At 40.2% G+C, this 24008-nt stretch overlaps 2 protein-coding genes and 1 non-coding gene across 5 annotated transcripts; all 3 read left to right on the top strand.

Annotated features, from left to right (window-relative positions):
• Nucleotides 1-1580: 1580 nt before the first annotated feature.
• mir146a (microRNA mir-146a) lies at nucleotides 1581-1686 on the top strand. Its single transcript, NR_107178.1, has one exon. It is a non-coding gene; the product is annotated as a microRNA mir-146a (primary transcript).
• Nucleotides 1687-3630: 1944 nt separating this feature from the next.
• sufu (suppressor of fused homolog (Drosophila)) lies at nucleotides 3631-11678 on the top strand. 2 transcript variants are annotated; one of them, XM_011484484.4, is made up of 12 exons: nucleotides 3631-3979; nucleotides 4350-4484; nucleotides 4672-4808; nucleotides 5691-5833; nucleotides 6541-6626; nucleotides 7447-7519; nucleotides 7938-8094; nucleotides 8180-8282; nucleotides 8598-8732; nucleotides 10247-10385; nucleotides 10461-10529; nucleotides 10616-11678. In XM_011484484.4, the coding sequence occupies exons 1-12, from the start codon at nucleotides 3831-3833 to the stop codon at nucleotides 10703-10705; spliced, it is 1416 nt and encodes a 471-aa protein (XP_011482786.1). In that variant the 5' UTR covers nucleotides 3631-3830; the 3' UTR covers nucleotides 10706-11678. The 2 variants fall into 2 exon arrangements, with proteins under 2 accessions (XP_011482786.1, XP_004077444.1); XM_004077396.5 differs by having other exon boundaries at nucleotides 3637-3979; nucleotides 7941-8094.
• An 806-nt stretch (nucleotides 11679-12484) lies between these two features.
• LOC101163515 (E3 ubiquitin-protein ligase TRIM8) lies at nucleotides 12485-23784 on the top strand. 2 transcript variants are annotated; one of them, XM_004077395.5, is made up of 7 exons: nucleotides 12485-12782; nucleotides 13254-13856; nucleotides 20818-20913; nucleotides 21254-21487; nucleotides 21597-21628; nucleotides 22392-22507; nucleotides 22634-23784. In XM_004077395.5, exons 2-7 carry the CDS (start codon nucleotides 13287-13289, stop codon nucleotides 23281-23283), a joined length of 1698 nt encoding a protein of 565 aa, XP_004077443.1. In that variant the 5' UTR covers nucleotides 12485-12782; nucleotides 13254-13286; the 3' UTR covers nucleotides 23284-23784. The 2 variants fall into 2 exon arrangements, with proteins under 2 accessions (XP_004077443.1, XP_078787942.1); XM_078931816.1 differs by having other exon boundaries at nucleotides 20797-20913.
• The last annotated feature ends 224 nt before the right edge of the window (nucleotides 23785-24008 follow it).

Raw genomic sequence — 24008 nt, 5'->3', positions numbered from 1 at the left:
TCATCTCTCATCTCGACAGCTGTTTGTGGCCTCAGGGGGAATTCCTGGTGCCTCGAGTAAAAAAAACAGCCTTTCCCCTGCTTACTTTATGGGAACAAGGGGCAGGGCAAAGTCAGATGGTTTTCCTCAGAAACTATTATGTGTTGAATCACAGTGAGGGGGCGTGCTGTTCACTCCCACTGCTTCCTTCTTACTGGGAAGTGACTGTCAAGCTTACCGTATGGAGGGAGTGTATGAAAAACAGAGGAGGGGAGGATGATGGGTGATGTGGAAAGGTGGCTGTATTTAAACTTCTCTGCTCTGAGGGTCAGACACTCTGCTTCATCCTTCCTTGGAATTTGGAGGGAAAAAGAGAATGAGAAAACTTTGGGGAGGATCGGAGCTAAACTGGACAAGAGGAAAACGCTTGGAGCATTTTATATGGAGGGTTTTGTCGGGTAAATCTAGGATTTTTGAAAACAAAAGGTAGGTTTTGGTAAAAATGTCAATGGACATTTTGTTTATTTTTCAATATAGCTCTGCTGAGAGAAAAGTGACTTCCACATTATATGAATATGAACTTTATGGAGCAGCTTGGCCCCTGAAGAAGAGGATTTTTATTCTGTGTAAACTTAAAGATGTCTTGTAAAGTAATAGGTAGGAGAACCGGTTGTTTCCCACTCCAACTGCCAGAAAGATATGAGTTTCCTGAATGTGTTTAGGTGTGGCCTCGCTCAGAAAATTCTCTGCACATTTTGTACACAATTAGAATCTAAAAAGCCACATAAAGAAAAGAAGGCAGTCAGTGAAATAACACTGACAATGTATCTCACTGTACTGCCAGAGGTAACATTGACTCCAGACCTTGAACAAGGTGCTTTTCTTTCCAGCGATGAGAGTGAGCTGCACAGGTCAGTTAATGTCAAACTTTGGTTCAAAAATGCCCTAACCGATCTTTTTCCTGCAATAGTGTTTCTCTGTATCATTTCCTGGAAGTGTGCGGTCATAACAGATGAGTAATTTCATCCCTTGGTCAGAACACAATCGCCCTGATCTGATTCGGCGCTCATATATGAGCTTGTTAGACTATCGTGTTAGTGGTTGTAAAGCATTTCCAAGAATACTGCTGCTTCTAACATGATCAGCTCTTTCAGCAAACCCTAGAACCTTGTGTGAGTTTTACCCATGCACGCTCCTGTCTGCTTCCTACTTTTCTTTTTATTTGAAACTTTAAGAAATATACCTTTTTCACATTTCCAAGCAAAAACGTACTAATGTTTTATTTTTTTAAAGTACACCACAAGAAGAGATTGAGATGAATATCAGCCTCTGTTAAACTTAGTCAGCACATACTTAGCCGTTGCTCAATCTTTAAGTGAAAGAAGCAGAGTTGACGTTATCACATCATCATCTTCTGAGGAAGTGCAGATGAATGACTTAGCTACATCATGAAATCACATCACTTACTTTAAATTATCCTGACTTAAGAATCTTGGTGGTTTTTGTGTTGTCTTGTATCTATTCTTTAATGCAAAAATGTGTAAAAACGTTGATGCTCGAGTCAAACAACTTTGCTGTTCGAGGATCAACTCCTGAAGGCGGTTTACGAGAAGTGCTCTACTATGAGAACTGAATTCCATAGATGGTAGCTTTTCTAGGTGTCATCTATGGGCTCAGTTCTTTTGGCATGGTACTGGTTTGTCGAGCATGCCGCAAAGCAACAGACCACGTGCATGTAAAGCCAAGAGTTCTTGTGCAATGAACATTTGTGGATGGTTTTATTATGATTGTATGTTATACATCTGTTTGAAATGCAAATGAATTTCTTTCAGATTATACACTTCAACTAATGTAATTAAAAAGAATAAATAAAAGATGGATGTTGTTTATTTTATATTCTAATAAAATATTTGAAACTATCTTTGTCAATAAGTTATTTTAAATTTTTTTGCTGTTTGTTGAAAGTACCAGCTTATCTCATCCGCATCTCTGTGTTTCCTCAAAAGCTGGATCCATTGTAATGGTGGCCAGCAACAATTTTAAAACAAACCTTTAAACCATTTTGTGTTTGATTTTTCTCAATGAAAAGAACATAAATTAATTGGGCGTTATCAAAATGTCATCAAAAATCAAAATTGTATAGTATTGATGCTTACAAAACCCAGAAATAACCCCTAATCGGCAAATAGAATTGTTCTATCTGGAAAAGTTGTGACGCTTCCACCCAGATCTCTTTAAAATTTGATCTGGAAAGCAAAATATTGATTGAGACATAATGAAAGCAGAAGCTTTTAATTAAGAGATTATTGTGCATGAAAGCAGTTGTGTCATTGTTTTGCAATGAACCATGTTCGATCTTGAAACTACAGTTGACACATCAGTTTATTTAAGGAATTTCTTCCTGAATCACATAACACTGTCCCACTGTAAGATCAAAACAGATACCACTGACAGGTTGCACAGCGAGGTTTGGAATTCTTATCTTTACTCATGTCCCACGCAGAAACCAATTTCTCTCTTGTTGAAAGACGTTTCCCCTCAGTTTCACCCACACCTGATCTCACACAAAATGATCAAAAAACAGATTTGACTACAATTTACACAGCTGTTCATCTGCAACGTTCTGTGTGATTAAAGAACAAATCTTAATACCAAAGGAATTTATGACAGGCAGGTGGGGATGTTTTGTGTTTTTATAATAATTTTGATAATCCGTACATCTTTTAAACCCCCCTTTTGGGGTTAGACGGTTGCTGAAGCCTTGATGGACAAAGGTTAAGTATGCGCTGGGCAGGTTGCCATTCTGTCACACACACTTAAGGGGCAATTTAGACATTTCAATTAACCTATGAAGCACATTTTTAGACAGTACGGTAAGAAGAAGTTGGAGTTCCCAGAGAAGACCTGGAAAAGCCCCATAGCTGGGATTTGAAGCAGAGCCTTCATGATGTGAGACAAGAGTGCTGACCACTACACCAGCGTGCAGCCCAATTTTGACATATCCTTCTATGGTGGGGTTATATTTTATTATTTCACTTTCATGCTCATTCGGAGCAGAAGGAAAGGTTATCCCTCATCCTCAGTGTCTCCAATTTGAGCACATTCAGAAACAGTGTGTGTATTACTCCCCACAGCAAAAAAAAAAAAAAAACATTTTTATTGATTTTGTCTAGTTGTTTTAGGGTTAATTCATTCACACAAAAAAAAATCCAAAGCTCCCTACTTGGATTCTTGGCGCCTTTTGTGTTGATTTACATTAAATGTCATCACTCTTTTGAAATTTGTTCTGTTTTATAATAAAAGAATAATATAATAGCTGCCATGAGGTCATAATTATTTAAGACCAATTTTAGATACAAAAAAAAATAATATGGAGGCCATCAGGTATATATTTTGTATATCTGTTTTGCTGTTGGAGTACATTTCCCTATGAGTAAAAACCTAATGAAACATCAATCCGTCCGCATAAGCACTGGCCTCTACTATAGTTGCATCATATAGGTTAATTGAAAACTATAATAATAAAAATGACAACAATAATTTTTTGACCACAGTTTTTTTAAGTCCGACACAGCGGCTCAAAAAGCTCCACTCCTATTGGTGGATAGAAGCGTCGATCTGTGACGTCATCCTCCCTGGCCAACCAGCTGTTTGGTGTTTTTTTTTTTTTTACCCCTTGTGGACAATGAGCAACAGGCCCCTGAGTTTAGCACAACGAGGAGAGTTCACTGTTACACAACGCCTTGCTTTTGAGAGATTTCTTTATTTTAGTGTCCTGAAAAGTAACTGAATTTGTTTATCTTTATTTTTTCGTCTTACAAAGATAATTCTGGATTGTTTGAGGCCGTGGTATGGACGAGATACGGCCTGTTAGCGGTGCGCCAGCCCACGGGCTGGTACCACTGTTTCCTCCGGGGCTGCAGGCTATCTATGGGGAATGTCGGCGACTTTATCCCGACCAAGCCAACCCGCTGCAAGTTACTGCCATTGTAAAATATTGGTATGTAACAAACCATTATTTTTAATCTGACAAAAATCTTTATAAGAGACTTTTTTGTGTGTGTTCTTCATGAAGCGATAGCTAGCATTAGCAGAGAAAAAGTTTAGCCTAGCTAAACAACTTAGCTAACATTTGGGAGATTTCTTCAAACAAAGGATGTTATTTTGATGGAATTCGGAATTTTAGCACCAAGTTTTATTGTTAAATAAAGCACAAAAAAGTGTAAATAATAACACTAAAATCTTTTCATCTCTCAGTCAGTTTAGGTACACATGACAGGTTTTGGAATAAACGTAGTTTTTTGACGCATCATGTATTGATCTTAATGGAAAACTTGCTTTTAATAAATGAAATGTTGTCTATACATTAGGCTTGGTGGGCCAGACCCGCTAGACTACATCAGCATGTACAGAAACATGGGCCGTCCTGCTCAGGACGTTCAGGAGCATTGGCACTATGTGAGCTTTGGCCTGAGTGACTTATATGGCGATAATCGTGTTCACGAGTAAGTTTTTGCAAATTTATTGACATGCTATTAAAATCATGATTAATCCAAATGTTGATATGGTACTGCACCCCCCCCCCCCCCCCCCCATAGTTAGCCATATGTTTTGATCTGTATATATCAATGCAGAGATTACCAAGGCAAGCCCTGCTGTTTATAAAAACATACACAAATTTACGTTTTTCAGATTTACAGGGGCAGATGGACCTAGTGGGTTTGGCTTTGAGCTCACCTTTAGGCTCAAAAGAGAGGTCGGAGAGACTGCACCTCCCACATGGCCAGCTGAACTCATGCAAGGATTGGCACGATATGTCTTCCAGTCAGGTAAAAATCGCAATCTGGTGCTCCTTCAATGTCCACATGCATTCAGATGATGCTGAAACATACATTCTCATGGATGGATAACAATTTTGAAAGTTTGATGGACTCCTGTTCTTGATGTACATTAAAATCCATAAAACCGTTTGTGAAACTGGTTGCTGCTAGTACGGCGTTTAAGTATTTAGCTCTGTTATTCGTTTTAACTATACATCCATTTAATTTAGGAACGTTGATTACTTTTTAAGGCAATTCTTTTCTTGGCATATGGTCTTCCAGTTGAAATCAATTTTTTTATTTATTGAGAACTGTTTTTTTTTATTATTCTATTTCAAAGATAAAAAAGATAGAGTTTTGTGGCTCCTGTAAACATCAAGAGTTGAAATGCTATGTTATCAGGTTTCTAGTTTTCTTCTGAGCCTGGATCAGAAAAATGTGGCTGAGTTGGGGTAGACACAAAGGAGGGGAAGCCGTTTACTCTAGGCTCTCATTTCCAGCTGGGGTCAGTTTGGATGTGGGTGGGCTCCTAAACAGAATGATTGCTGATTTTTCTGACCATCCTCCCCTTTGCTTCTCTTCTGAGTCCAGATAGGGAGCTTGTTGCCACCCAAGCAGATGCATTCACTCAGATGGATGAAGGCCATTTATTTAGTTTTTCTTGTTGTTTTCTTCTGATTTTCTACTCATCCTTTTTGTTATGTCATTTTTTGGGGTTCTTATTGCCTTGATTTTGTTATTCTTATATTTCTGTGCAGTGATACAGTAAAGTAAAGGAATGAGGAATGAGTTTGAAAACACAGACCCAGATGTACTAGACTTGATCTCATGACAGTCTTAACTTCCAACCGCATTGGTTGAACTAAAAAATAAAAAACTGCCTCTCTACAGAAAACACCTTTTGTAGTGGTGACCATGTTTCATGGCACAGTCCACTTGATAACAGTGAATCTCGGATCCAGCATATGCTGCTCACAGAAGACCCGCAGATGCAGCCAATCCAGACTCCGTTCGGCACAGTGAGCTTCCTTCAGGTGAATCCAAATTCCCTTCAGCTACAGAGTTCATAAGAATATATAGATATTTCTTTAGTTTTTGTTTGTTAACCACACTTTAATATGTTAGGTCGACCGGGTTTGTATATAATAAATATAGATTGGCATATTATTTTTCTGTGATTATCACAAAAAAAGGGATTTAAAAATGTATTTGTCAGTATCACAGTTTTGGTTTTTGCATTTAATTCTGTTAATTAAACATTCACTTTGAAGGTTCTTGTGTAACAAAGAAGGAAAAAACTGTTACAAAAACACTCCAATGACTGTTTCTACTGTCACGCTTCGTATTGTTTCTTTGCCTCGCTCACTTGTGTTTTTCTGGCTCATCTTTTTGGTTCATCATATGTGGATTGTTTGAATCTGAAATTCTGAGGTTTTCATTCTAGCGCCGCTGCTAAACTGTTAACCTTTTGTTTCTTTTACTTAAGTCAAAATGTCATATGAACATCAGAGAAATAAAACTTTCTTTTCAAACTGCATTTAAGGAACAGGAACAAAAAAATAGCTTTTTTTTTTACATGTTTCCAACTCTATTCAAATGTCTTATCTACACTCATCTGTTTTTAAAGGTCATACTCAGCATTATTCGTGTAAATAGCTAAAAGATTATCCTATATATATGCATTAACTATAAACAGTGCAAAATACCAATAACTGGTTCTGGTGGGTTTCCTTTTCATCAGATTGTGGGTGTTTGCACAGAGGAGCTGCAGGCGGCCCAACAGTGGAACGGCCAGGGCATCCTGGAGCTGATGCGTGGAATCTGCATGTTAGTAGAACAGAGTTTCGTTTGCTTTTTTGGTGTCCTCATTCTGTTCCTACAGAAAGAAAGAGGCTCTGTGATCTTTTCACTCCCTCAACAGTGTGATGCTTTTCAATACTCATTTCAAAATGGATTCTTTTAGCATCAGCCCACCTGATGGTTTCTCTGTTTCTGTTTGAAAGGTTATTACAGCGAATTTGTGCTTTGGTTTTCCTTTAGGTCATTTAGATTTGATTCATTATTTTTCCAAAGTTGCAAGCATAATTAAAAAAAAATCAAATATTATATACAATAAATATTGATAGATGTGATGCAGAAGTCTCCTTATTTATAGGAAAACATATATTTGAAATGTTTTTTGGTGTGTGCTGCAAAATCTCTCATAGGTTAAAATGTATATGTTTTTGTAAAGTCCCTTGTTTTCTGAATGACGAAAAGAATTTAGTGAACAGAATATTTTAAAATAATTTTTTAGACAGTCAGACCATGACAGGCTAAATGTTAAGGTGTTTAAAAAGAAAACTGAAATCTGTGTTTTAGCTAATGTGCATCCACTTTGACTAAGTAGCAATCATCTTTGATTTCCGCTAAGATTTGACTTAAATGTAAAAAATAACTTTTTTGGTCAGTTCTTTTATGTCAGAAACAAGTCTGCTGGGATTTATTAAGCTTTTGTATTAGTTTAGGTATAATCTGTGTGCCTAAATTTGTTAATTAAAGTTTTAAGGGGATTCCCTGGGTGTAGTAATTGAGAAATGCAGTTCTAATTCATCTATACATGCCTTTTTCAACCTGAGGTTAATGTTGATGCTCCCTCTGTGTGCAGAGCTGGTGGCCCTTGGCTTATCACAGACATGAGGAGGGGAGAAACCATTTTTGAGATCGATCCACACCTACAAGTAAGGTTTTATTTAGCATCACGTGGAATGTGAAGCTCTTATTTGACATATTAGTATGAATCTAGTTTAGATGAACTGAAATACATGACAATAGCTTTAAAAATCTTAAAATGATTAGGGATTCCTGCTCATCTTTTTATTTGATCCTTGCACATTTGATTGTTGACTGGTTTTTATTCTATTTATTTTTCTGTATACCATGTATATTGACAATAAAGGCTTTCTATCTTATTCGTAGAAATTTACAGTAAATATATTAGACAGAAGTTTAGCATTGGAGGCTTTTAAATCCAACCAGTTGGAAATTGTATTATTTTTAAGTTGACATTCTTTTTCCTTGTATTCCTAAAAATGTTAACTTTTGTATATTTGTCTATATAAATGTAAATGATTGTGGGTTTTCTATGGCTTTTCTAAGCAGGAGAGAGTGGACCAGGGCATCGAGACCGAGGGCTCGAACCTGAGCGGTGTCAGTGCCAAATGTGTGTGGGACGATCTGAGTCAGCCGCCAGAGGATGAGGAGGACAGCAGATCCATCTGCTTAGGATCCCAACCGCGGAGGCTGTCAAACAAAGGTAAAGCCCCGCCCCACATAGAGGTAAAACTGTTTCTGCCTCAGAAGAAGACGTTTTCAGCGTTTTTTGATATGTTTAAAAACAGACACGGAGCAAATCAGAGAGACATTAAGAAAAGGACTGGAGTTTAACAGCAAGGCAGCACTACCGCCCATCAGCAGCCAGAAGCAGAGTCACGAGAGGGCGCAGTGAGTGATCCTCCCACACTAACACCAGCTCAGCACAGGCTCTGCAGGACGTTCACTGCAGTAACCCCAGCCGACCCTGACATCTGAACTGTTATCAACATTGTTTTGAAGAAAAGGGCGTATTTTATGTTGGTTTGCTGAGGATTTGTTTTCTTCTCCTTGGAAGTTGGATTCACTTAAAGAGGTGTAACGTATCTAGAAGTTTGTTATTGCACGTTAGAAGAAATGCCGTTTAACTGGATGATGGGTGTTTTTGTTGTTTTTGCAGGATGAGCTCATCAAAGAGGGTCTTTACCTTTCTGTTCTGTGTTGCAGGAGTCGGAAGGACAGTTTGGAGAGTGAGAGCTCATCCGCCATTGTTCCCCATGAACTGGTGCGGACGCGGCAACTGGAGAGCGTCCACCTGAAATTCAACCAAGAGTCGGGCACTCTGCTGCCCCTCTGCTTGAGGTACGGCTCCACGTTTGATCTCCAACAGAGGTGCACTTTAGGAGCTGCTCCGAGCACATATCAAACCTCCACTTGCAGGAACCCGTATGCTGCAAAAGTGCAAAAATACAAGTTTTGACTTGTGTCCTTTAAGTCGGTTAAAAGCATTTGTCGTGGAAAAAGCTAGATGTTGAAGGCAGAGCTGTGGCAGTGATGCATGTTCTTTTACTACGTTAGATGAAACTTGACCCTTTAAAGTGTTTTGATCAGTTTTTAATATTAATTTTTGGCTCATAAACAATGAAAGGAGGTTTTCTCATTTTATGTTATGTATAAAGCTATTTGGTTAAAAAGGGGCCTTTTTCAGTGCTATTTTAGTCATTTATGGCTCCGGTGATCAGCCAGCTGAGCAGAATAAACCCGGTTTGTGGTTTTATCGGCAAATAGACCGTGTTATGAGACTTGATCTTGCGAAACTTTTGGAGAAAACACGTTTGGTTTGTGTTCACATTGGAATTTATGTTGTTGATCCAATAAATAATGGCCACACTGTTTCTTGTGGTGTGTTCCTAATCAGGGACATACTGTGACTTAATTCGTGAGCTGACATTCACAGGCATCAGCTATCACAAACCTGTAATGTCAAGTAGACGGGCCTATGGTCTTCTCGCTCTCACAGAACGTCTCTAACAAACGTTTCTGGTGACTCTGTCTGTACATGCATTTAACAACAATTCCTTTTTATTTTTTGGAACTCTGTTGTCCTTCATTTAATGAGGTCAACAGGGTTTTATAACAGAGAACAATGTCAAAATACTTTTTAAAGACGTGTCACACATAACTCAGTCGAAGGAGAGAAATCCCTCCCTTTTTTCCACATGTAGATTTATTGACAGACCTATGTGTCATAGTATTTATGGGGTAAAGTAACTGACTGTATAGAAGAAGTGGACTGAGTGAGCCCATCCCCCTTGTACTCCACGCACGAAGTGCCCTTTGGCTCCAAGAAGCCAAAATTCCATAGACTTCTATTGGGAAATAAACAGCTATTCTTCAGTCATTCTGATGCTCTGATACCATTTGCTCTGATACACCTGTGGACCCTAAATCACCATTTGATCCACGGACAAATTTAAGCAGAGAAAAGCTTGTTTACAGCAGGAGTTCTTGTTATTTATGATATGACTGAAAAAGCAGGAGAAGCAGAACCAGTTTAGAGGATTCTATAAACTGTGTTCTGCTTCTTTGATCACCTGCCAGGCAGGTAAAGGTTACGTCTTTGTTTATTTCAAAGGAAAAAACATTATTTTTAATTGTTCCACATTTTAGAACAAGAAGGGCTGTTGTAAACGAGGAAAATGTGTTTTATCACAGATTAATATTTATAATTATTCACTAATATGCAGATTTTTTTATATCGTACAAGAAAAATTAAAGCGTCGACTCATGCAGGTCTTTATTGATTTTTATTTTACTCTCACCGTTGAGTGTTTTTGCTATTGTAGCTCTTGATGTGTTGTATTTCTTTCATCCAGGGGCCGCTTGCTTCACGGGAGACATTTCACTTACAAAAGCATCAACGGAGACACGGCGATCACGTTTGTATCGACGGGAGTCGAAGGGGCTTTCGCGACGGAAGAGCATCCCTATGCGGCTCAGGGCCCCTGGCTTCAGGTAAACGCAGATAACATTCTTGCGTGGCGCCGCCGTTTGCGTTCGTTTGTTTGACTTCCTGTTTGTCGTCACTAGATTTTATTGACTGAAGAGTTTGTCGATCAGATGCTAGGGGATTTACAGGAGCTCAACAGCCGGGAGGAGGTATGCAAGTTTCTAAGCTCTCACTTTTCATTTGTGTTTCCTTGAACGCAGCTTCTTTTCATTCGTGTTCTTTCTTCTTCTTTTAGACAAAGTTACCTAGGGAGTACAGTTGGCCAGAGAAGAAGCTGAAGATCTCTGTCCTACCAGACTCTGTGTTTGATAATCCGCTACAATGAGAAACTGACTGTAGGAATGGAAAAACCTCCAGTAAATGTTCACGTCAATGCAAACGATCACCTCCAGAGGAGCTGCTGCTCCCACAGAGGACAGCCACAGACTGCATTTCTCCCAAAGATGATCCCGGGGATCAGCTAAACACTTCTGTTACAGCCTCGCCATTTAGGTTAAATGCCTTTTAAGATTATCAACCCAGTTTCAAACCAGCCTATCCAGATGGTCGACCTGTGAGAAACTACCTTTAGGGGCAAACGACAAGCCTTCCTTCTAACAGTGAACTCAGAATATGCATTGCATCTACAGTTCAGTGTGTCTACAGCATTAAAGTCTGAAAATCACCTCTATTTATTCCAGTGGCCTTAAAACAGTAAATATCACAAAGTGAATCCTATCATTAGTGTTTTTATTTTTGTTTTTTTCTTAGTAAATGCAAATGCTGGACATTTCTCTGTTTTGATACCAAAGTTTGAACAATGGCCTTGTTTTCTATCCATCACTGTCTGTCTCACTTGTTGAAAAATTCAGAAGCAATAAACTGAGACCTTTATTATTATTATCATCAAATGGTTTCCATTAGATTTTTGGAAGATGCTGCTGGTGAAACTCATCGCTTACCACAGGTCCTCTAATTGCTTTTTTTCTTCTTTTTTTTATTATACAGTTTTTAATAAACCTACGTTGACATTTAGGTGGTTAGGCGACATAGCGTTGAATCAAGGCCTCTCTAGTCACTATTTGTTGCATTCCACTTAAACTCCTAACATGAAATGCCTTTAATTGCAGTGTTTTTCTGCAAAAATGTACTCCTATGATGCAGTGGCATAGCTTTTTGTTCATGCCTTTTTTTTTTTTTATTTGGAATGAAAAATGTAAAGGTTAGACTTTGTGATTAAAAAAAATATTAAATTTATGGCAGAACTGACATTTAAATGTTTAAGTGCATTAAAGAGTGTAGTTATTACACAAATAAAAGATGAGTTTGGAACTTCTTTCTTTTTCAAAAGAGAACTGAACCTAATAAATACTAATACATGGTTCTTGCATCTTTTGAAGTTGTCATGCTGTTCACATGGACTTTTTGACAACACATGGGAAAATTAACAGTAAATCAGTCGAAAGTGCCTAACAGTCATTGACGATGAAATCAATAATTAAACATACAGGGGGATAATGTATGTCTCTGCCTACATACATTATTGCACTAAAAGGTCACTTGTGTGCTAAAGTTTTATACAGCCTCTACAACAAATAATGTAAATATTAAAAATCTAAAATATTTTTAAAATTCACAATAAAATATGAGGGAAATCTGTTTTTTGATCTGATTTCTCAGAATCAAATTAACTATGTCCTACATCAGATAGCACTGTTTATAAAACCCTCTGAATAATCTGATAACACCAGAAATCCGATAATGATCAGAGTTTTGGTGCGCATGTCAGACTCAACCGACTTGTTTTCTCAGCTGTCTTGTATTTATGGTAGCCCAAAAACACACAGTTTTTATTTCAAAAGTGACAACAGCAGAACGAAAGTTTTAACAAACATGTATTACTTGTGAGCTGTTTTAATCAGAAGTCGTAAGATATATTTTTCACCGAGCCAGGCGTGGGCCCCTGAAGGCCTCATCTGCACTGCGAAGGCGTCGGTAAAGCGGCGCTGCGACGTTTGGGTCCACTGGTCTTGCTCGTTCCATCCGATAGAGCTTGCTGTGGTCGCTGCCTCCCTCGCCTGGCTCCTCTCGACTCCTCCCCGTCTGTGTATCAACTCTGACGGGTCACGTTACTGGAGGAAGGGGGGTGTTTTAGTCGTTGTGGAGACACTGCGCTCCCTTCCGACGACTCACTATCTGCCTTTACTTACTGTCAAATATTACTCGGAGACTTTACGGGAAAGTGGAACGAACTCGTCAACCGAACGGGAATCGGAGAAAATCCCGGTGTCGGGAGGTACGTCACGCGGACGGCTGTAATCCAAGCGGAGGAGCTGGATCTCATCGCGGGCTGAATGACAAGCTGCGCGGCGTTAAAGGTGCACCGGAGTCTGCCGACGGACGACATGGGAGATAAATAGTTGGTACGGTTGCGTTTTGACATATTATTTTCATATTTATTTCACCTAAAACATAAAATCTGTCTTTTTCTTATTTAGGATTCACATTTTCAAAGTTGTGTGCCCCCCTCCCTTATTTTTTCTTAAATATTCAAATCAGAAAGTAAATTTTTATGACATAAAAGTTCATTTAATTTAAATGGCATACCAGTTTGTTTGTCCTGTTGTGTACTTTTTATGTACTTTAGTTCTTTTCTTTAGTTTTGTCCCCCCCCCCCTTATTTTTTTTTAATTTTTTGATTTGATTTGAAATGGTTTATTTCAAGCAATCAAATAGGAGTAATACACAAAAACAATGCAATCATCAGTTATACATTCATACAATAACTAATCAAACTTAGAATAATTAGTTTTGTCCTCCCCCCTCATTTTTTTAAAATAAAGCTTTTCATTTTTTGAATTGAATCTCTTATGTAGACTGTTGCTGCTTTTCAGCTGCACACCCTCAGCTCGGATTTCTCTGAAGTCATGGATGAGAGCTGGAAAAACTGCTTCGAAGAGGAGCTTCTTTGTCCCATCTGCCTGAATGTTTTCGATGAGCCAATCCAGCTGCCATGCAAGCACAACTTCTGCAAGGGTTGCATATCTGAGGCATGGGCCAAAGACAGCGCAGCCGTCCGCTGTCCAGAATGCAACCACGACTACGACCAGAAGCCCACCCTGGAGAAGAACTTCAAGCTTGCCAACATTGTGAAGCGATTCAATGCTCTTAACAGCGACAAGGTCCCCCCGGTGCTGCACTGCGTCCTCTGCAGACGAGGCCCCCCGCTGCCTGTCAGGAAAGTGTGTCTGCGCTGCAAGGAGCCCTGCTGCCAGACTCACATCCAAACCCACCTGCAGCAGCCGTGCACGGCACCAGGACACCTGCTGGTGGACGCGGAGGAGCTGAGCGCCTGGACCTGTCCCAGTCATGAGGAGTACAGGCTGCTGCACTGTGAGGAGGAGCAGGTGGCTCTGTGTCCGTTCTGCTGCCTCTCCCACTGCACGAACCAAAGACACACAGTGCGTGATGTGGATACACAGCGCGTGCAAATGCAGGTAAAGAAAGCCACGGTCCGACACGCCAGTCGCAACAGCATCTGATGGATGGTCCATTCAGGTTTGCGTCCTTAGCTTTTACTCTGATGGTAAAGAGGTGGACAGGTGAAAGTCCTCGCTCTGGTTGTATGACGCATCGCACACAGCTCTTAACCTTGATCCTGTCGCCCAACACACACATGGCCACGCCTTTCCATTAGTTGTGGCGTGCCCTCGGGAAAGTGCTGTGATTCAGCCTGCACCCACTGGAAGTGATCTATCTTGGTATACCCAAATAAAAAGGAAGTGCGCCTTAGAAGCTGGTAAGATCAACATTTAGAGAAATGTCAGGATCACAGGGAGACATGCCAGAACCAAAAATAAGAAGTTCATGGCTCCATTACCAGATTTTCAGGAGTGAAAATCGCACCGGAGTATAAGTCGCAGGACCCAAAAAATGCACAGTAAAGAAGAAAAAAAAACGATATATAGGTCGCTCCTGATTATAAGTCACACTTTAGGGAGATAAGCGCAACTCTTCTTAACAAATCTGCCAAGCCCGGCGTAACGCTGCCTTCACATAGAAGACGGTTCATGCGTCAATTTTGCATCCGCTGCCATCCATCCAAAAATGTGTTCATTAACCAGAGGTGTATGGAAGACGCTACTGTCGAGTTTTTACCCCCATTGTTACATGAAAGCGTTGACTGCACATCTTAGTTACAATGCACGCAAGACACGGTGACTCAGTGACATTGAGAGATCAGTTTAATTTATTTTTGAACAGCTCCAACAAGGACATTATTAAAGACGTCTCCATGTCTTGAGTTCAGAAGATCCCTCAGTCTTCCTTTTTTTTTTTTCCGGCAATCTTTTGCTTCTGCTGCAGGAGCTGCATCTGAATGCCGGTGCTTTCAGCGGTACTTCCATGACTGTAACCCAGTTTGATCACTTACTGTCGCGCATCGAAATAAAAACTGGAGCAATGCCTTGATTACTGCTCTTAAATATATAAGAATACATAAGACCAATATTTATTTTTTAAAGCCCGTATATCATGCAAAATCCACTTTTTGAGCTTGAAAGCGTGTTATATATTCAATCCTCACAAAAGTGATTATTCCTCTCACTGTTGAGGATTCCTTTTGAGTATTCCTCTGAAGATGAGTATTCATCTTTGCAAAAGTTTGGATGTTGTTTGTTTTTCGTGGGGCAAAACACAGACTCGCTGCCGAGGCTGGATCTATGTTGACGTCATGAAATGGGCGGTACCCACAAGGAGAGAAAGGCGGAGCCTCAGAGATAGTCATCTTCCAAGTAGTAACTACAAAAATAACTAATATTTCATTAAAAAATGGTTCTTTAGTGTGCCTATTATGAGCTCATATATATATGGATATAGTTGACTCTGAAAGGCTTAAGAAAAGTGTGATAAAGGACCTTTAAAAATCACATATAAGTCGTTCCTAAGTATAAGTCGCACCACTGACCAAACTACACAAATAAAACACGATCTATACACTGAAAATTACAGCATATATATTCCTGACTTTCTGTCTTCTCTGTCTAGAGGAAAGCTTTGCTTTGATCATCTGCTTTGTTACTGTCTGCTTGATATTTTTTGCCATGGCTGCAAAGGTTTCAGGCATGCTGCAGACCAAATCTGAAAACTTCTGAAGAAGTTTAAAGTCTTCAGTTGCAAACTGTTGCCCTGGTTTTAGAGCTATTACTGGGACAAAAAGATGCCTGTTCAGCCCTTTCCAAAGCTGCTCACGCTACACACTCGCCCGTCTTTGTGCTCTTTCACAACTCCTCAGGAAGAAGAAGTCCTGGTTCTTCCCTGATCAGAACTGTCCCTGCCTGTTTCCTCACACCCCGCTTAGACTGTAATTTGCCAGTGCTTGGTCATCTATTGAAGGAGTTTTTCATCCTGACGGTGCTGAGGCCTATTTTGGTGAAAGCGTTTGAAATTCCCCTGGCATCATCTGTGCTGCGTTCAGGATAAACAGAGATGGGAAAACTGTCATAGCTACAGCGGGTTCGTGTCTCTGGTTGGCTTTTTTTTTTTTAACTGAAGTCCTCATAGCTGCGCTGGTAATTTAAAGATGCGAAAAGACGAGTCGTTTATTAATAATGTTGTCCCTGGGACAAGTGGAGGAGGTGGCCTCCCACGCAGCCTCACCTAGGTTCCTTTTAGGCATCTCAGCAGGAAAGCGTTGCCACCGGAGGCTCTGCTGTTTGCATTTTTCTCCTATCTGGGCTGGAGTGAGTCAGTTCCCCAGAATGCTGAGGGCAGTCCATTGACATCAGAAATGGGGAATAGTTGTCAAGTGATTGTGAAAGAGGCTCTCTGTTCATTGAGCCCCGGGCTCCTCATTTAAACATGAGCTTCCTGGCAACCTGCGGGTGCATGAGTGTCTAAATGGGACAGCGCTGATGCTGATCATTGGTGGATTTAAGCTGGATAAAGGTAGGCTTTCATGCTGCTCCTGCCCCTTGATGCTGTTTCGAACACACAATGAGACAGAAGAGGAATCAGAGGGGAGGAGAGCTGAACAAAACGAGGAAGACGTGGTTCACAATGTAGAGCCACTGGAATATATGAACCTTCAGCTCATATATGGACAACATAACGGGAACACAGTTGATCTGTTTTTAAAACGCTGGATGAGTCAGATATGAGCTTTCAGAGTTGAGTCAGCTCCTGCAGGTGTAGTCAGGTAGCACAAAGGGGCGTGTTCAGCTGAAGCGTAAACAGGCTTGGGGTGTGGGACAGGTGTGGGGATGTTTTTCTGACAGTTTGGACCTGGTCGTGAAAGTGTGACATGCAACCGTCCAAAGCCTCTTACATGTAAACTAATTTGTAGTGTGGGTTCATTGACCGTTTAAGAGAACTGCACTGAGTGGCCCCTCCCCTCTCGCGTTCCAAACAGGAAGTACCTACCGGCTCCAAGATTCCAAAATCCCGTAGACTTCTACTGAGAAAAAAACATCTATTACTCAGTTTTTTTTTTTGTAGTGAAAATTAGTCATGTAATAAACCGGCCAATCAGATGCCTCAATAAAAGTATGTGGTCTCACGTCGAACGGTCGAAATGTTTGATTGATAGATTCTATGTAGCCCGTCTTAAATGTAAGGGTTCCAACAAGCTCCTTCCTGATTGGCAAGAGTGGTTGCCATGGTAATGTTGACTCAGACCGATTAGGACCAACAACGGCTGAGTGGCTCCAAGATTGTGGCATCCGTATCACAAATAAATAAGTAAATAAATGCCAACTTAATCAACTTAAGTCGTTGGAGCCAGAAGTAAACCAATTTTCTATGAATGATGTCATACTCACTTGTTCGAGTTCCCATTTACAGTCAATGGTGTGAACAGACTGTATGTTTCTCTCACATTTTCTACCAGAATGTGAAAGTGTAACTCAGCCAACTCTGGAAAAGCTTCTCAAATTTGAACTAGTTTTGGTGTGTCACACCCATTGACTGTAAATAAGTACTGGAGCGAGTGAGTGTGACATCATCACCCAAAGAAAATGACTTGGAGGGAGGCGGAGTCTGTCAATCCACTTTGTACACAGTCAATGGTTATAACAGAAATATAAGTGAATGCCCTAAATCAAAACTTTACATATAAAGTACTCTTCATACATAGGTTACACAAAGTGCTATGCATAAAAAAGCTTTTTTTTTTTACTTAAAAACCAAACGCAAAACAAAGACGTAATCAAAAAACAAACAAACAGTAAAACACACACATTTCCCACAGCTATATACTTTTATGTCAACTTGAATTCTCCTTTAGGATTCAAGTATAAAATGCCTTTGATTAAAGGTTTTGAGATTGCTTTTAGTTATCTGTCCTTGTCCATGTCAACCCTCCTAGAGAGAAGTTTATAATTATGTGGAAATAACTGTTAGCATTTATATTTTTATGGAAAAACTAGATCTCTTGGCTTTATGAAACACAAGAAGGGTCCAAACTTCACCGTTCCTTAAAGCCTTTACGCACTTCCTTTTTAAATCTAGGATACTTCAAGTTATGAGCAAATGTGAAAAATCCGGACTGATTCCCGGACGTCAACATTTCTGCCCCTACTTTTAGTCAAAATAAACATTGTAAATAGAGCAGATTGAGCCCCTCCCAGAAGTTGTGGCACTCGTGGAGGTTTTAGCCCTCAGAGGTTTCATCCAGGTCTGTGACCATAATTGACTTTTAAGGGCTGTGGCCTCTTCACAGTCATGCTTATGTGACGTAAATTACAACGCTCCATACTGCTCACATCCCGGCAGAAAAGTCTGTAGCCCCTCTTTCATTTTTTGCACATTTATCAGACTTCAATGTTAAAAATAATACAAAAAACAATAAATAAAGAATAATAACACTTGTTTTATTAATGATCCAGTGTGAAGTTATATTCCCCTCCTTCAAACTGCAAAATCTTAAATGAGCTGTGCTTAGTCAGATTTATTAGTCTGCTGCCACGCCCGCGCCTGCTGACTGCCAGGCCTGTCAAATCGCCAAATCACTTCGATAATAAAACTGCCTGACAAAGTAATGTAACACATTCAGATTAAATCTAAAGCAGCTCAAAAACCGAGAATAAAGCCACATCCTTGAGATGCATCAGTTTGAGGTTTTGTGAATCCAGAAAACCACAAACTAAGATGTTTTGCACAAATGGAGACTTGGAACAGTGATGGACTATTTTCCAGGAGCAACCAAAAGGACGCCAAAGCTAGAAGGTCCTATAAACAAGTCAGGAACTCTGTGCTTAACTCGGATCAGTTCCGTGTTGAATCATCTGACAAAAATGTCACATGTGGGAGAATTTCATAAGAAAGACTGCAAATCCAGAAAAATAAAACATGTTTTCTATGTTGTAACTTCTTGATTTTCGTCGCATTATGTCACTAGGACACAATCTCAGAAAAATTAGTGAAGCACGGTGGAGGTACTATAATGATTTGGAGCCAGTTTCTGTTTTATTGGATAAGCCACCCTAACTGATGGAGCCATGAAGTCTGTGTTTCACCTGAAAATTCATAAGGAATATTTGTGATCCATCATTTTCACACTCAAAAGCATTTGGGTTCTCCAGAAAGTGACGATGCAAAACCAACAAGCATTACCACCCCTGAATGTGCAAAACATGGAATAATGAAGATTTTTGGAGCGGCCCATCTTAAAAGTTTGAAGACGCTGTGGCCAGTCAGAAAGAGGCTGAACTGGAAACCAGTCCAGTGTCACAATTAGAACCATTTTTTTAAAGAAAAACTGGAGAATCTTCACCTCTTTTCCAGGAACCTCTTAGTTGCATTTGCTGCTGTCAAGTGTGGCACAACCACTCACTAAAGGGAGCAATCGGCTATTTCCACAGCCCAAGCAGGTTTGAACTGCTTTTTTACTTTGTAAATAAAATAGACTTCGAAATTAACAGTATTCTTTTCCTAATATTGATTATGTTTGTGTGATAATATATATTGTTAAATGATTTAAATAATTTCCGTGTGACAATTTTTTTTTAAACGTCCAGTCGACACAAAATCACAATAATTATCAGTCTTTGGCTTCCTTTTAGAAATTCAATAAAAAAAACATTAAAATATTTACAAAATAAGCATTTCTGTTGTTAAAAGACACTGAAAAGAAACCAAAATAATCAAAATATTTACTTCATGGGAGTTCAATGGATTAGGAATCATAAAAAAACAGAATCAGAAAAATGTTAAAGAAAAGATCATGTTGAAACTTCTCTACACAGCAAAAACCATTAAGAACGTTTTTCTCATATGTCTAATGTTTAGACAAAAAAGAAGCAACTACTGGAAGGAAATCTTAGTTTTGTAGAACAAGATGGTTATGACAGTACCCCGTCTTCCATGGTGAAGCATGGGGGTGGATCCATTATAGTATGGGCTTGACGTTTCAATCAGATTTAATTACCACAATTTCAAATCCACAGTGAATTAGCTGGAGGTGGGAAGATTTGTCGTTCTCCTTAAGTCCCTCTCTGGATGTCAAAATTCTTTCGAATCTCAACAAAAATTACACTTCAAGAAAGAAACAGCTTTTTTGTCTGAAAAACATATTTTAGCACATTGATTTATTATTTAGTCAAGACTTCAGATGTTTTAAAAATATCTTCCATCCCTCAATGATTAGAAGTTAACTACAGGAAGGATGGAGTGCAAAGCATTCTAGTCTGTCTGTGTTCTTTGGCTGAAAAACCCTCTTTCTTTTTCTTATTACCTACAAGTTTCATCTCTTTTCTCCTTTTTTGTCTTCTCGCCTTCCCTCTGTCTCTTCTCGGTGTGAACAAGCAGCGTCTTTGCTCTGTTTTTTTTTTGTTTTTTTCCAGACGCCAGGCGAGTAAAGAGCCTGACGCTGTGCACACAGACATGACAATCAGTCACTGACACCGAGGCCTGTGCAAACAATGGAGAGCAACGTATGTGGCAAAATGAGAGGGCCTGTGAAACACCCCCACTTTGTGCTCCCTCGCAGCACATTTAATATATAAATGCATACATGCAAGGCTTTGTTGCCATGGTAGCGGAGTTTCTGTTATTGGGGCACAGGCAGAATCAGTTCATTAAAGAGCTTACCTGCCCTCTGCTTGTTAGAGTTGCCTCTTTGCCTGCAGCTGCACACTAATGTCCGTGTTTTAGTGTAAATGTTGAAAAATGATGTTTACTTCATTCAAAGGACTTTTGGCTCTTCTATTTTATTTATCTTTTTAAAAAAGGGCCTAGAGGCTGGTGTTGACATCCCACTTTATGCTGTTTCTGACAAACAGGGTTTGCAGAGAGGAATTGGAGCGTTTGCCCTTATTCGTGCCCTCCAAACGGATGATAGCATTCACCTGCTGCCGTTCCCTCTAATCAGAGTTGAGGGGGAAGTTGAGGGCAGAAAATCAACGTTTAAGGTTGTGCTAATATTGCATTCCTGTGTTTTAGCGTCTTGTCTTCTTTGCACAGGCCATGCTAATGAGGCAACAAGACCGGCTGGAGGGTCGTGTGCAGAACATCGATGAGCAGCTCAACAAGCTGGAGTCAGACAAGACACTGATGAAGGTAAAGTGCAACTTGTGCGTCGACCGTCAATGCCTTGACCTCCTGCGTGCTTTCATTATAACCGCTGCAATGAAATAACCCTTTTGTGCTTTGGGTAGTGGCAAACAACGTCTCTGGCTCTGACTGGCTCCAGCATCAGTACAGAAAACATATTCAGAAATGATTTGTCAGGGGCAGTTTTGAGTAACACACAAAATACATTGGTTTAGAAAGCAGTAACTGAACATTTCATTCCAAAACCCTGTTCTGAGGCACAGCTTCCTATTTTTTGTCATGATATACAGTCAACATTTCTGTGTGGTGAAATCGTGGGTTTCAGGAAGACGCTGTTTCTCCGCAGGACGCTGTGTCTGAGCTGAAGGATCGTGTCAGAGCTCAGTATCGGAGGATGCAGGCACTGCTGGAGGCAAACCAGGAGGAGACCATGCAGATGCTGGAGAGCACTTACATGATGTATGTGAGGAAAAACTCCCAGCAGTCTTTGCAGCTCAACGAGAAGAGGCAAGAAGCAGAAAAACTCCTGAGCTCCGTGCAAACTGTGTTCCAGAGAGTAGAGAGTGTGAACTTCATGAAGGTACAACTCTCCTCTTCTGTCTCCAGCCCTCTAACACTCACCTACATTTGAACAAATGCTGTAAAGGGTTGTTTCCAAGATATGCAAACAGATTTACCGTCTTTTTCAGAACACAAAACCGTACCAGCTGCTGATGGACAGGTCAGTTTGTCTTCATACTTGCCTCTTTTTGAAGTAAATAACTTTAAAAAGAAAATTATTTTTATCTTTTGAATTATCTAGTAAAAAATAAACATTATTTTAGCTCATAACCAAGTACCTATAGATTTAATAAACAATTGGTATCCAAGGACAAGTAGGTTACAATCAAAAATGTGATGCCTTTTTGAGTAAGCCCATCTTACCAGTACAGAACTTTAAAGTCCCACTCTGATTATTTTTGGATCTATCTTAAAAGCATTCCCAGTGGTCTTTTAATCATGATTATGCCTATTACCTGTGTCGTTTTCATGGACATTGTTTCTGCAGAGCAGCAGGAGTTTATCCAAAATTTCCCTCTTAGTTGTGGGTGGGACCATTGACATGAATCATCCCTGCCGCCCTTCCCCTCACTGCTGCAGATCAGAGCAGGGAGCTTCTGCCCCCAGTGAATTTTCAATGTCAACAACATGTTTTTTTTTTTTCTTTTCGTTTTTTTTCAAACTGCATTTATTGGGTCTGCTCCTGATTCACAGCGATTTGAATTAAGAAATACTTAAAAAATGCAATTTGGAGAGAATTTCCTCCATCATGAGAACAATGCCACATAGCATGTTAAAAACACAGAAAACACCATTTTCATCAGAGTGGGTCTTTGCTAATTGAACTTCATATTTTCTGTACATTTTGGATGTTGGTCTTCCTGGCAGCATTGGTGTATGGAGGGTTTCAGTTTAATCTGAATATAAGTATTGCTGTTTTTCAGGTCAAACACACACCTCAGTGCTGCGGTCCCTTCAGTCCGAGTGGGCCAGCTCAACTCCCATCATTTTCTGTCGGACCTGTCTACACGAGAGAAGAACTTGCGAAAAATGCTAGAAGGTAAAAGAGAAATATGGAGTGTAAGCAAAATGCAATGTAAACTTTCAGATATTGAATTATTCATGGGACAGAATGTGGTCAGCATTAACTGTCATCTCTTGATGCCACTCCCCCACCCTCCCCCAGAACCGTTCAATGAAGCGTCCATTCTCGAGCTCGTCCAGTCTCTCGGCACCTCCGCTGGCTCTCAGCTGGGGATGAGTTCTGGACTACAGAAAAGGAAATACAGCATGGCCTTTCTGGAGAGCAGCACCCAAAACTCCACCTCCCAAGATCCTCCACCTTTGCTCTACAATGGCAAGAAGTCCTTTCTGTCCGACCAGAGCCATCAAATTTCCTCCATGTATTCTTCAGAGGTCCTCCCCCAGAATCCTCACGGTGGCCCGGGCCACAGTCACCTCCTTGAGACCTCTGCCCATCATATGATGGGATTGGGGTCCAGTTCCAGCCACCACTCAGGGAACTTATTTCCAGCCTCCCACTTCGCCAGTGGAGCTTCGTCGCAACAAGCCATGTACGAGGGGAGGAAAGTGCTCATGTGCACGCTGAACAACTGCTGCTGCTCCCGAGCGCCCGCCGCCCGCGCCCATCCTCCATACCCGGCCTCAGACTCGTTCCCCTCCGTGACCTCTCAGGAGTTCCCCCCACTTCCTTCAAGCCAAACACTGCAGCATTTTCCCATGAGGGGGCTGGTGGAAGCCCCACAGGGTGCCAGGCACCCCGACTTCTACGGGCTGTACGGCCAGTCTTCAACCAAGCATTACGGAACCAAGTGACAGTTTCCACACAGCCTTTCTGTCCCTTTCATTTTGACTCAGAAATGATCACTTTCCTAGAGGCTTTTATGACAGAACTATTTTTGACATTTGTTTTGACACCCACCTCTGCAAACCACAGTAGCACGTCAATCACAGTCACACTCGTAAAGCCTTGTATTTATTTTCTGTTGCAACTGGAAGTGCTCCTATAAGTACTTTAGTCTGTAAAAGGAGAGAAGAGTGTTTTTTTATCATGAGTCCCGGCATGTGCCTAAAAAAGACTGTTAACACACTGAGTGTATTTGCAATTTCCGAGCTCGTGATTATTTCCTGTTTGTGGCTCAAGGCATGCAGGGAGTCTCTCTGTGCACTCAGAGCCCATGTGGCTTTAGAAAAAAAAAACAGAAAAACACTGGACTCCAAATGCCTGTCTGGTTTTTCATGCTTTTTTGATAGAAGATTGTGAATAAACCAAAATCTGTAAAGGGTTGACTAAATAAAACAAGCAACACAAATAAAGTTGACTGTATTTTCTTTTGTTTAACACAAGTTGGTTTTTGTACTTTATAAACTTTCCTTGTAGCCCTAAAAAGACCAAGAGCAACCTAACTCTGCAAAAACGCGCCTCCAAAAATTCTTAACATTTCAAAATTTTCTTGAAAATGTGAGAAAAATATTATTACCAAGAGTTCTTATTTTAAAATCCCACTCCATTTATCCTTTGATCTATTTTCAAAGAGTTC

The sequence above is a fragment of the Oryzias latipes genome, chromosome 15 (genome assembly GCF_053564925.1).
Source record: "Oryzias latipes strain Hd-rR chromosome 15, Olatipes_Hd-rR_3.1".
Lineage (NCBI taxonomy): Eukaryota > Metazoa > Chordata > Actinopteri > Beloniformes > Adrianichthyidae > Oryzias > Oryzias latipes.
This window is presented reverse-complemented; position numbering and strand designations above follow the sequence as displayed.